At 39.3% G+C, this 12,095-nt stretch overlaps 1 protein-coding gene across 6 annotated transcripts in view; it reads right to left on the reverse strand.

The window, feature by feature from the left end:
- Positions 1-12,095, reverse strand: part of PCCA (propionyl-CoA carboxylase subunit alpha) — a 413,570-nt gene that overhangs the window by 191,158 nt on the left and 210,317 nt on the right. For all 6 annotated transcript variants that reach the window (XM_053890918.1, XM_019443967.2, XM_019443966.2 and 3 more), the window contains one exon: positions 3,742-3,852. In XM_053890918.1, coding sequence (XP_053746893.1) covers positions 3,742-3,852 — 111 coding nt within the window. The remainder of the gene's footprint in view (positions 1-3,741; positions 3,853-12,095) is intronic.

Raw genomic sequence — 12,095 nt, forward strand, 5'->3', positions numbered from 1 at the left:
TCTCTCTCAAATAAACAAAAAATTCTTAAATAAATAAAATCTCTTTTCATAATTGAGAAATGAAAGATATGTTAGTTGGGTATAGTACCTCCTGGGTCAAGTACGTTCTAATGAATCAGATATTTTAAGATTTTCTAATTTCCAGTTTATGGAATCTGAAGATGATCTCATTCTACATTCTCTGCATATAACTCGGTGCTTTTTTTTTTCTTTCTAGAAGCTTTAAAGACTTTTTATTCTTGATATTCTAGAAGAGTTACTTTTTTCATTAATTTTGTCTGAAACTCAGTGAATCTTTGCAACAACACATCAAGGCTTTCTCAAGAACAGTGAAACAAAAATCTCCCTTATTATTTCTTTTAAAATTAACCTTCCTTTACTTGTCCATCTTTTCTTCATGAAACTGTTATATACATACAAAATCTCTTGGATCATCCCTCCACATCTCTTATTTCACAAATTATTTCATCCTTTCTACCTTTTTACCTGTAGTAAAAGTGTAAGGAATAAGGGAATAGGACCCTTATTCCTTAGGGTCACTAATTTAGTTCTTAAAAGTGACCATCCTACCTTTCGCTTTGCTGAAACACTTCTAAAAATCAGAGTTTTTATACTTTATTAAAGTCTCTCTCCTCTGATTTCATGTCCTTAAATGTTCTTACCATTTTTCAGCAAACTCTGTCATTTGACTCACAGGAGTTCTAACACAGCACCGCCTGTCCTCAGCGATTCTTCTAGGTCTTCCTCCCTACATGGTAAGCCTTTTCCTTTGTACAGTCAGGTCAAAGGACCAGATGCTGGTATGCTGGTAAATGATAATAATCAACTCGGGTGTGAAAGAAGAAGAAATGCACCAGTGCAGGTTTTGACAGTTTCCTCACTGTAAATACTCTCTCCAAGGCTGATTTCAAACTACCGGCATCACATCAGAGAGGACGGATTGGGCACAGATGAGCAGTGCCCCAGAATAGTTCTTGGGGAAGTGCTGCAATGGTCTAAATGGTACCTCATCCTGGAAGCCATCCTTGATTCCCTGAATCGGAAGTGGTTTTTCTCTGTGCTCAAGACACTTTGCTTACATCTTCATTTAGCCCTTCTTTTGTCCTGTAGCGGTTAGTTCGTTACATATTTATTACCTTGTGATGTAAGCTCCTTAAGTGCAGGGAAAATATATTATTTGCTTTCCATTTTCTTCTAGAGCCTGCATCAATTATTTGTTGGATGATTTTAATGACTGAATCCTCAAAGGCAATGCTACAGCCCAAATTTCATTTTACCACTATCACCAGCTAGACCCCAAGACATGACCTTTACTCCCCACTTGCCTGTGCTCACCAACCTTTGTCCCCGTTTTTCCTTACACTCTTCTTTCCAGCGTATCTCTTAACTCAGACAAAAGACCCTATAGGGATAATATTCAGTGATGGAAACCAAAACAACTGCCCAGAGTACCAGCCAGCCAGACCAACCAGACCAGTTTAAAACTAACCATGCCACCATCCCCTGCCCTCAACCTGCACCTGCACAGATGGGCAGTGGAATGACTGACAGTTACCTTTACCTCATTATACTAAAATCTCCACCAAAGGAGGAACAAGCCTCATTTACAAACAATGTATACATAGGTATATTTCCTTATGGCACATATGAGACCTTATGCCTGCCTTTACATACAATGACAAAGCTCCCTATCTAAATATTCATCCTAACCCTAAATAGAAGGAACCCATTCACCCTTGCCCAGAGAGTCACAGCTTTGGAAGTTATTCCCCACGATCTCCTCATTTGCTGCAAATTAAGTTCCCTTTATTTTATTATCCTGTTGCACAGATCTGTGCAACAGAAACCATGGTGTGGTGTCTGCCTGTGACTCACCAAGGAGCAACTCATACTGATTTGGTTACACCGCTTTTAAAGGAATAGAAATACTTGACTAAATTAAATGGAAAAGAAAAAGGTGTAATTAGTGGTATATTACTTGTGTTGAATCCAATTTTTGTTAAAAATCTGCAGCTTTCCAGAAGAGAAAAATAATTCTGATCTCTTCTGACAGGGCTAAAGGTTAAACTGTAGCAAGGCAAAAGAGAAAAAAGTCCAAAATGTTCATTACAGGCCAACTGAAATTATAGTTCCTAAAATATCTTCTTCCTCATTTTCCCTTTACTCCAGAGTCAAAATAACATCTTCCCCAGTTTTCATTTATTTTTCAAATAAATGCACAGCAGCTTTTCAACCTGAGACTCTAATAAGCAGATATGAAGAATACATTCCTGTGCATCCTATTTTTTGGTTTTAGTCACAGTAATTCATTCCAAAGGTCAACCTCAGAACCTTTAGTAACACTGTTCCAGTCCACAAATATATTTGGGATAATAAACATATATAATAGAAAATGTTAATGCAGTCATAAAAACACGTCCTCGCCTGTGAACAGTGCCTAGGATAGCTGGACAGATGGGAAGCAGACGGGTAATCCCAAAGGGACAAAATGACCCAGCCTCAAACATATGGAGAAGATCCTGGATTAACTTCAGTGGCCACTTCCTGCTGTCTCTTTCAGGCACATATATCAAACAATCAAAGATGATACAGTTTAAAATATCAGATACCTGCTGTAGGGAAAAATAGGAAGGAGGAAATAGAGTAATCTGAAGAACAAGCGATAGTAGCCATTCAGAGAAGGACTGACCTGAGAATAATGTGAAGGAAGACAATGAGAGGTCCACATTAAGAAGGGCAAAGCTAGGTGTGTACTTTTAAAGTGCTTACAGGCACTCTACAACAACAACATACAGCATACTCTGAAAACCTGTATGATTTGTGATTTTGAAGCCTAGCACAATTGAATGAGTACTGAAACAGGAGGTGGAAACTAAGTTCAGCTTCTGGCTTTATTATACTACTGGTCATTTAGCCTTATCAAGCTCTCTGGGCTTTCATTTCCTCACATGGAAAAATAAAGGATGAGATGAAATAATTGCTAATGGTCCTTTCTAACAACTTCTAACAATTTTTAAAACTGTGTTCCTATCTTGTATAAGCATGAATAGAATTACATTGTCCATGCTGATAATTCCCTATCAAAACAGAAATGTAATATAGTAAGTTTATCATGGAAAATGGCAATGTTAAGTTTTAAGTAAATTTCTGAGTTCCCTTGAGAATGTGTAACATTTTCTGATGCTAAATGTATAGCACATAGTAATCAACTTCAATTACAAATTTTAAATGCCATTTTCTTCCCCATAATGGGATCCAACACCATCTATGTACACATATAGACATTTACACAAATGTATGTATGCAAGCATGTTTGCTCTAAAAGTTCCCTCAAGTTTTCACCTGTTGTCTGCTTCTGCCTACTGTTTCATGACACATCACCATCACAGACACATTAGCCAAGCAGACATAAAAGCATATGGAAATCCTGAAAACATAATTCTGATCTTTTCCCTTGATGGGGCTTCCGGTTTAACTATATATAGCAAGGCAGCAGAGAAAAGAGGCCAAAATGTTCATTACAGTTGAATTTCTCACTCAACAAAATTATGGATTACTGCACATTCATGAGTCATTCATGAATACTCAAAATCATGAATGTCAATAGTCTAGGATACTCTGTTAATAAATCAAGTACAGTATAGACCAGAGGCCTTAATTTCAAAACAGAAAAATTATACATTATAATAAAGTATAAAAATAATAACTTTAATACAGTAAAATACTTCAATGCACACAAACCTTTAAAGCCATCAGGATACACATCAGAAAGAAATTTAGTGTTGATGTCTCCTTCTATAAAACGTGAGTTGATTATCACCTCTCGGAGCAATGCAATATTATGTGTAACACCTAAAAATAAAAACATATCAGATGGAATTAGAGAACAAAGAGTCAGTTAAAAATCTAAGTCTTACTATCTAGAGAAATTTATCATCTGTGTCTTATTATCTAGCAAGAACCAGGCAAGATTATCCATCTCCTTAACTTCAAGTAACAACAAAAAAGGCCTGAATCTGTGGTAGCAATAAAATACTAAATGTAAGCCTGAGAAGCTTGTGACTGCCAAGTCAATTTAACAGGGTAACAAATGTCTTTTCAGTAAATGGTACTAACATGTCCATTTGGGAAAAAGGACATTGAACTTCAGCCCTATAACTCACACCATACACAAAAATTAACCTAAATTGGATCACAAACCTAACAGTAAACCCTAAAACTTCAAGACTTATGGGAAATGTAGTAGAAAAATCTGTTATCTTGAGGTAGGCAATAGATTCTTTGGTAGTACACAAAAAACATGACCCATAAAAAAAGAAATTGTACTTCATCAAAATTTAAAAGTCTGCTTCAAAGGATACAGTTAAGTAAACAAAATGGTAAGCCACAGACAGAGAAAACGTGCACAACACACATATCAGACAAAGAACTTGTATCTAGAACATATAAAGAATGCTTACAGCATAGTAAGATGACAATGTAAAAAATGGCAAAGGATCTGAACACATTTCACAAAAGAAAATATGCAAATGAAAAGTTGTTCGGAGAGCCTGGCTGGCTCAGTCGGTTGAACGTCTGACTTCAGCTGAGGTCGTGATGATCTCAGGGTTTGCGAGTTCGAACCCCACATCGGGCTCACTGCTGTCAGCATAGAACCCGCTTTGGATCCTCTGCCCCCTCTCTGTGCCCCTCCCCGACCTGTGCACTCTCAAAAATAAATAAAACTTTTTTTTAAGAAGTTGTTCAACATTGCTATCATCAAAGGAACACAATGAGATGCCCCCCAAAACCAATTTAAGTGGCTAAAGGTTAGAAGACAGAAATATCACATATCAGTGTGGATGTGAAACAGTAGAATTGTCACACCCTGTGGTGAGGATATAAATGGCACAAATACTTTGGAACTGCGTGGCAGTTTCTTAAAGAGTTATACATACATATGATTCAGACAAGTCACTCCTAGGTAACCTATCCAAACACGTATACACATAGGTTATTAATTTATTTACAATAGTCAAAACTGGAAACAATCTAAATGTCCATCAACAGGTGAATGAATTAGCAAAGTGTGGTTTGTCCATACAATGAAATTCTATTTAGCAATAAAAAGACAGGGGTTACTAAAAACACAAGAATGAATCTGAAAATAATTATGCTGAATTTAAAAAGACTACTGTAGGAGTCCATTAATATAAAATTTCAGAAAAGGCTAAAAAACCTACAGTGACAGAAAGCAGATCACCCGGTTGCACTGGGACAGGGGTAGAGACACCGAGGATTCCAAAGGCAATGAGGAAACTTTTGGAGGTGACAGAAATGTTCAGCATCTTGATTGTGGTGATGGTTTCACAGGTGAATACATATGTCCAAACTCATCAAACTGAATAAATACGAGAAGTTCATTTCATGTCAAGTATACTTCAATGAGTAGTAAGAAAGGAGGAGGGGGGAAAAAAAAGAAAAAGAAGAAAAAAAAGAACAGAACAGCTTGTGATCCAGCAGGAAACACTGAGTCTGGAACACAAGGACCACTACAAAGTTATGTTACAATAGCTAACTGCCACAACAGGGACTCGAAAGGTATCGGGAGAGTTCTGTGAGATAGAAGGGCTTTATGAACGGAGTATTTGATCTTGGTCATGCAGATTACAAAGACGTAAAGAGGAATAAAAGGGAGGATGAGAGGCATGTCAAATCCAGGGAGAGCAGGAATTCGATCAGGCTTCCACAAGAGGAGCAGGGGACTGGAGTATGATAGAGCTGAAGTAATGAGAGGCTTGCTAATTCCTTCCAGTTTCTTCACCCACTTCCATACTCGTCTATACCATTTCAGACAGCACAGTCCTCATCATACCATTCTGCTGCATAACAAACCTAGAAAGCCTGATTCTGATCTTGCTATTCAAGTCTTGTAGAGTGCTCATTTTTATAAAAATAATTCCAAAGTAGGGTACCTGGGTGCCTCAGTCGGTTGGGCGCCTGACTTCAGCTTGGGTCATGATCTCACGGTACGTGGGTTCGCGTCCCGCATCAGGCTCTGTGCTGACAGCTCAAAGACTAGAGCCTGCTTCAGATTCTGTGTCTCTTTCTCTCTCTGCCCCTCCCCAACTTGCACTCTGTCCGTCTCTCTCTCTCTCAAAAATAAACATTACCAAAAAAATAAATAATTTTAAAAAATAATAATTCCAAAGTAAGCAAAGAATCAGAACCTCAGGCTCAAGTACCAGATCTGCCTCTTACCTTGGGTAAGCTACTTCACCTCTCAAATGTTTAGTTTCCTCATTTGTTAAGTGGTGATCACAGCAGGACCTATTTTGCATTACTGTCATGAAGTACAAATGAGGTAATGCTTAAGGCAATGCCAGGCACTCAGGAACATGCATCAGTGTTGTGCTCATTATTATCCTTTCACATGAGAACCGATACACAGCAGAAGACAATGTGTAGTTAATCAACATCAGACATGGGAGCCCGAGCAGCTCAGTCCGTTAGGCATCTGACTCTTGATTTCAGCTCAGGTCACAATGTCACAGTTCGGGAGCTCGAGCCCCACATTCGGCTTGTGCTGCAGGTGTGGAGCCTGCTTGGGATTCTCTCTCTCCCATCTCTTGCTGCCCCTCCCTCTACCCCTCCCCAAAATAAACAAACTTTAAAAAAAAACACATCAGAAGGCAGATGCACTGAATTTCAAGCCTCAGCACTGACCTCCCTCCCCAACTTCCAGTTTCACATCCTATAGGAATCCAGTTCCTCAAAAGTTTACACCTCTCTATCCAGAGAACATAGCCATCCTACTAGGCGGCGTTTAGCAAACTCAGGACACAAATCAGACCACCCCCTATTTTTGTATATCGAGTTTTTTTGGAATACAGAAGTGTTTACATACAGTGTGTGTGCTCCAAGAGTCAATCAGTTGTAATAGAGACCATATGACCCACAAAAGTCTAAGCTATTTACACTCTAGCCCTTCCCTGAGAAAGGTTGTGGACATTGGCTATAAGGTTTTTAACAATGTTGATATTCTGAGCAAATTAGTCTACACCTATCAACATTTATTCTAAACCTACTGGTCATGTGGCAGCTAGATATCACACACAGGAAAAAATATGAGAGCAAACACTGTAACACTATAGTACCTGCTTTGGGGGAACTTTCAGTAACCAGTCACAGAATAAGAAAATTACAAAGAAAAGAGACTTAAAACTAAGAAATTGTGATCTAGAGAGAATGAATCATATATCTAAAGTTTAGTAAAATAGAAATTGTAATAGTAATATATGTTTAAAAATATGACAGCCTGCGGGTTTCACCGAAAATGTGATTTCCATTTTTTACACAGTAACAAGAGTCTTAGCAGAACAAAAGACTCCACAGACACAGACTCTATTTTCCTGTCTGTCCTACAGCTGGACCTGACAAACTGATTTCCAGACAAGGGGCTAGAAGTTAGAGTGATGCGCCCAATTCCAGCCTCGCTTACTTGAAAAGAATAATTCCTTGGGCTTCCTTTCCTCCCTCTTCCTATGGGCTTCCTGATATGGCAGGAACTCAGCTCTGGAAATGAAGGTGAAACAGAGCAACATGTTGGCAGGGGGGGAGGGAGGATCTCCTGGAATGACCACAGAACCACAGGACACAAACTTGCCCCATCAGCACAGACCAGCCAGCCAGTTAAATGAGAAGTAAATAAGATTCTATCTTATTTCTACTACTGTATTTAAGAATCTTTGTTAAGGCAGGTTACCCTGTACTCTCATGTATACATATGGGGGAGAAGGGCATACTTTCCAATATGATTTCCTATTTCTGAGCCAACCAACTAGGCATTTCTCTATGCATCTCTTTATACTAGACAATGTTAGCAAACATGTGCAAAAATCTGAGCATTATCTGTTCCTCACTCAGAAAATACGAAGTGCCTAAAAACTTTATAAAAGCCAATTTTCAATCTATTCAAACTGCTTCAAAACATTTAGAGAAAGTTCCCAATTAAAATATTAATGGTATTCCTTTAGCTACATAAATTTCCAAGGAAGAAGTTATCACATACAGACAATGACCTAATAAGTATCTTTCATAGCACATGCCCCAAACAAATTATCTCAACCTTGCTCTGTGGGTAATGCAGTTATCCCAACCTTGCTCTGTAGGTAATGACTTAGCCAATATTCAACCACTCATGTGTTGAAGGGCTGTTGTGATTATGTGTATTTCTATGAGGAAAGTATTGGAAGGTGTAAGAAACTTCATCTGATGACACAAATATACCTCACAAATTATTGCAAAAATGTGACATCTTCGTCTACTACAGGTGATATTTGGGTAGATGAAAATGAAGAGCAACTGAAAGCAACATGCTACGAGTGCTTAGAAAGCCAAACACAGTAGGCAAGAATTTAAAATAAAAGACTCCTTGAAAGAGGTCAGGCTGTGAAAGGGAACTGAATCCCTTTGTTGCATGTTTTACAAACAGACAAAACTAAAGCGCTTTTGAAGAAGGAAAGGGAATGGCTTGCCAGAAGAGATTTCTATGCATAGGCAACAACAGATGTGGCATTCCAGGAAGAGAGAAGTATCTGTGACTTACGCAAATCTTCCTAGCTGGGAAAAGAAATAGAGAAAGACACAGAAGGACACAAAGATGGGTAATATAAGGGAGGAACAAAGAATTCTCATGTTGTTTTGGACACCACCAGGTATTTGTGTGGAGAGAACTGGAAGATGGGCACCGTGGCCAAAGAGCATGAGCAAAGGAGAGAGCTGTGTGCCTAAGAAGTCCAAGGGGGGGGGTGGGGGGGGGAACCAGGTCTGACAGTCATGCAAACATTTTACCTTTCTTTGAGAGCAACCAGAAGAGTTGAAGCAGGGCAGGAACGACTACGTTTGAGCTCCAGGAACCATGCAGGCTGTTAGTGGACTGGGGTCTGGGGAAGGGTGAGGGTGTAAGTGGGAAAAACCATTAGCTGACAATTGCAGGAGACATGTTGAAAAACTGCAAGGCATCAGACCACAGCAAGAGTGTGGCCACTACAGACGGAGAAAAGCAGATGGACTGGAGAGACATTTAGCAGGCAGAGAGGGCATGGTGATTTAGTGGACATCAATGGGGGAGACAGAGGGACCTGGCTGGCTCAGTCAGTTAAGCGTTCAGTTGTAAGTTCAGGTCCCATGGTAAAGATTACTTAAAAATAAAATCTTTAGGGGCACCTGGGTGGCTCAGTCGGTTAAGTGTCCAGCTCTGGATTTGGGCTCATCATGATCTCACGGTTCATGGGTTTGAGCCCCACATTGGGCTCTGTGCTAATGGTGTGACGCTTGCTTGGGATTCTCTCTCTCTCTCTCTTTCTCTGTCCCTCCCCTGCTTGAGCTCTCTAAATAAACAAACACTTTAATGAAAAAAATAAAATAAAAACTTAAAAAAAAAGAATAGGGGAGAGGAGTCAATCACAACATGCACCCTTCTGGCTCTGCCATGCTACATGACTGAAGACCCCACTTACAGACAAGAAACAGGTTAAGAGGAAAACATGTGATTTACTTTGGGCAAGTTCAACTGGAGAGGCCTGGGAGAGTAGACTGATGATATCCCTGTGGTTAGAGTTCAGAAGAACAGGTCCGTTAGAACAGAGATCCACCCACAACACAGAACACATGGGGGCAGATGCCCACATGAAGAAATCCAGAAACAGAAATGCAAGACAAAGCCAGCAGTATGCAGCTTATCCCTATACAATAACTCAAGTTTGGAAGAAGAAAACATCCTAAAGGAGGGACTGGAAAGGATGAAAATACGAAGATCAGGGTGCAGCTGGAATTTCATTTCCAAAAAAAAAGTGTTCTTAGGTGCAATTTAGTATTTCAAAATGTCTCCATTTGTAAGCTTTTAGATAAATTATAAATAATGTAGAATCTAGGAGCACCTGGATAGCTCAGTTGATTGAGCGTCTGACTCTTGATTTCGGCTAAGGTCATGACCTCTCGGTTCATGTGATCAAGCCCCATGTCAGGCTCTGCACTGATAATGGGAAGCCTGCCCATGCTCTCGGTCTCTCTCAAAATAAATATACATTTTAAAAAAAGTAATAAAGAAAGGCAATCTAACTTTCAGAATTTCTGTCCTTTCCTCCTCCCTCCAGTTAAATAAAAATAATAGTGTTTACTTACAAACTTCCTATTTCGTATTTAACTTTACTAGCTCTCCTGTTACAACCTAGTGATAGTATAAATTTTCTTGTTCCTCTGTGAGGCTGAAGTCAAAACAGCATCAGACTGTCTTCAGGAAACTCGAACATAAAGTTTCAGAAATAATGATCATCTGAACAAAAATAAGATTGTTTTCTGATAGTGATCAATTTGTGACTGAGGACATCAAAAAATTACAATGTATGCAGTTTCAGGGCGCCTGGGTGGCTGTTTGTTGAACACCTGACTCTCAATCTCAGTTCAAGTCATGATCTCAAGATTCATAAGTTCGAGCTCCAGGTCAGGCTCTGCGCTGGCAGCACAGAGCCTGCTTCGGATTCTGTCTCTGCCCCTATCTGCCTCAAAATAAACAAACTTAAAACTTTTTTTAGTAAAATGGATGCAGTTTCAGGCACCTGAGTGTCTCAGTCAGTTACGTTTGCCTCTTGATTTTGGCATAGGTCATGATCTCACAGTTTGTGGAATCGAGTTCTACATTGGTCCCCGTACGCTGACAGTAGGGCCTGCCTGAGATTTATCTCTCCCTGGGACCCTCTACCCTACTCATGTGTGCTCTCTAAAAATAAAATAAATCTTTTAAAAAAATAAAAATAAAAATAAAGGGGTGCCTAGGTGGCTCAGTTGGTTAAGCATCCAACTTCGTTTGGCTCAGGTCATGGTCTCGTAGTTCATGAGTTCAAGCCCCACGTCGAGCTCTGTTCTCTCAACTCACAGCCTGCTTCTGACCCCTCTGTCTTCCTCTCTCCCTCTCTCTGCCCCTCCCTCACTTGCACTCTCTCAAAAATAAACATTTAAAAAGTAAATAAATAAAAATAAAATGTATGCAATTTTACAGGATAAATGATATGTTGTTGTTTTTTTTTAATTTTTTTTTTTAACGTGTATTTATTTTTGAGACAGAGAGAGACAGAGCATGAACAGGGGAGGAGCAGAGAGAGGGGGAGACACAGAATCCGAAACAGGCTCCAAGCTCTGAGCTGTCAGCACAGAGCCTGACACGGGGCTCGAACTCACGGACCGTGAGATCATGACCTGAGCCGAAGTCGGACGCTTAACCGACCAAGCCACCCAGGCGCCCCAATATGTTGTATTTTTATTACAAATTCAAAGTTGTAAAAAGTGATTTTAGAGAAGTCAAAGGAATTATAAGCAAACATTAATTTACCTTGTGGATATCAAAGAGCAGAGCCACTCAAGCACACAAATGAAGCACGGACTTTCAAAACTATTTCTACTTGAATAGTAAATAGAGCATGAAAACAGACTTTTATCTTGCTAAATGATGTTTCAGGAATAAAATTACTACATAAAAGCATTTTCTCCTTAAATGTTCTCTGAATGAAAGATTACATATTACTATGCAAAATCAAATCATTGTTTTTCTTTCTGAAGGACTAGAAGATGAAACAATGGCTAATGGCAGACAACCAAAATCTAGGTGCCTCAACTGACTCCAAAGACTACTGTACATTCACTGATTCTAAAGCCAAATGGGGGAATAATCAAAGAACTATTTTTTTCCCTAAAAGCACAAAAGAACAGATAAATGGGACAAATCACTGGACTGTTCAAGAGATATCCTACACATCTGAAAGTTACCATTTTGTACATAGTTACTTTTTTTCCATGTCCCAGGAAAGACAATGCTGTTTAAAGCAATCGTTGTTCAAACAAGAAGTCGGTAGCGGAGGTACTCTGAGACATAGTTTATAACTTCAACGATATTATTAATCACATACTCATAAAAATTATGGCTCTCAGTTTTAGACAGGGAATTGAAAATGACCTCTACCAAAGTTCACAAGGTCCCATCTGTATGGGAAATCACCACCAGGCCACAGAAGAGACGACCCCTAGGAGCGGCTTTCTCCTGACTACCTGCTGTTTCCAAA

This window comes from Panthera pardus, unplaced genomic scaffold, assembly GCF_024362965.1.
Source record: "Panthera pardus isolate Hobbes unplaced genomic scaffold, ASM2436296v1 HiC_scaffold_1, whole genome shotgun sequence".
Classification (NCBI taxonomy): domain Eukaryota; kingdom Metazoa; phylum Chordata; class Mammalia; order Carnivora; family Felidae; genus Panthera; species Panthera pardus.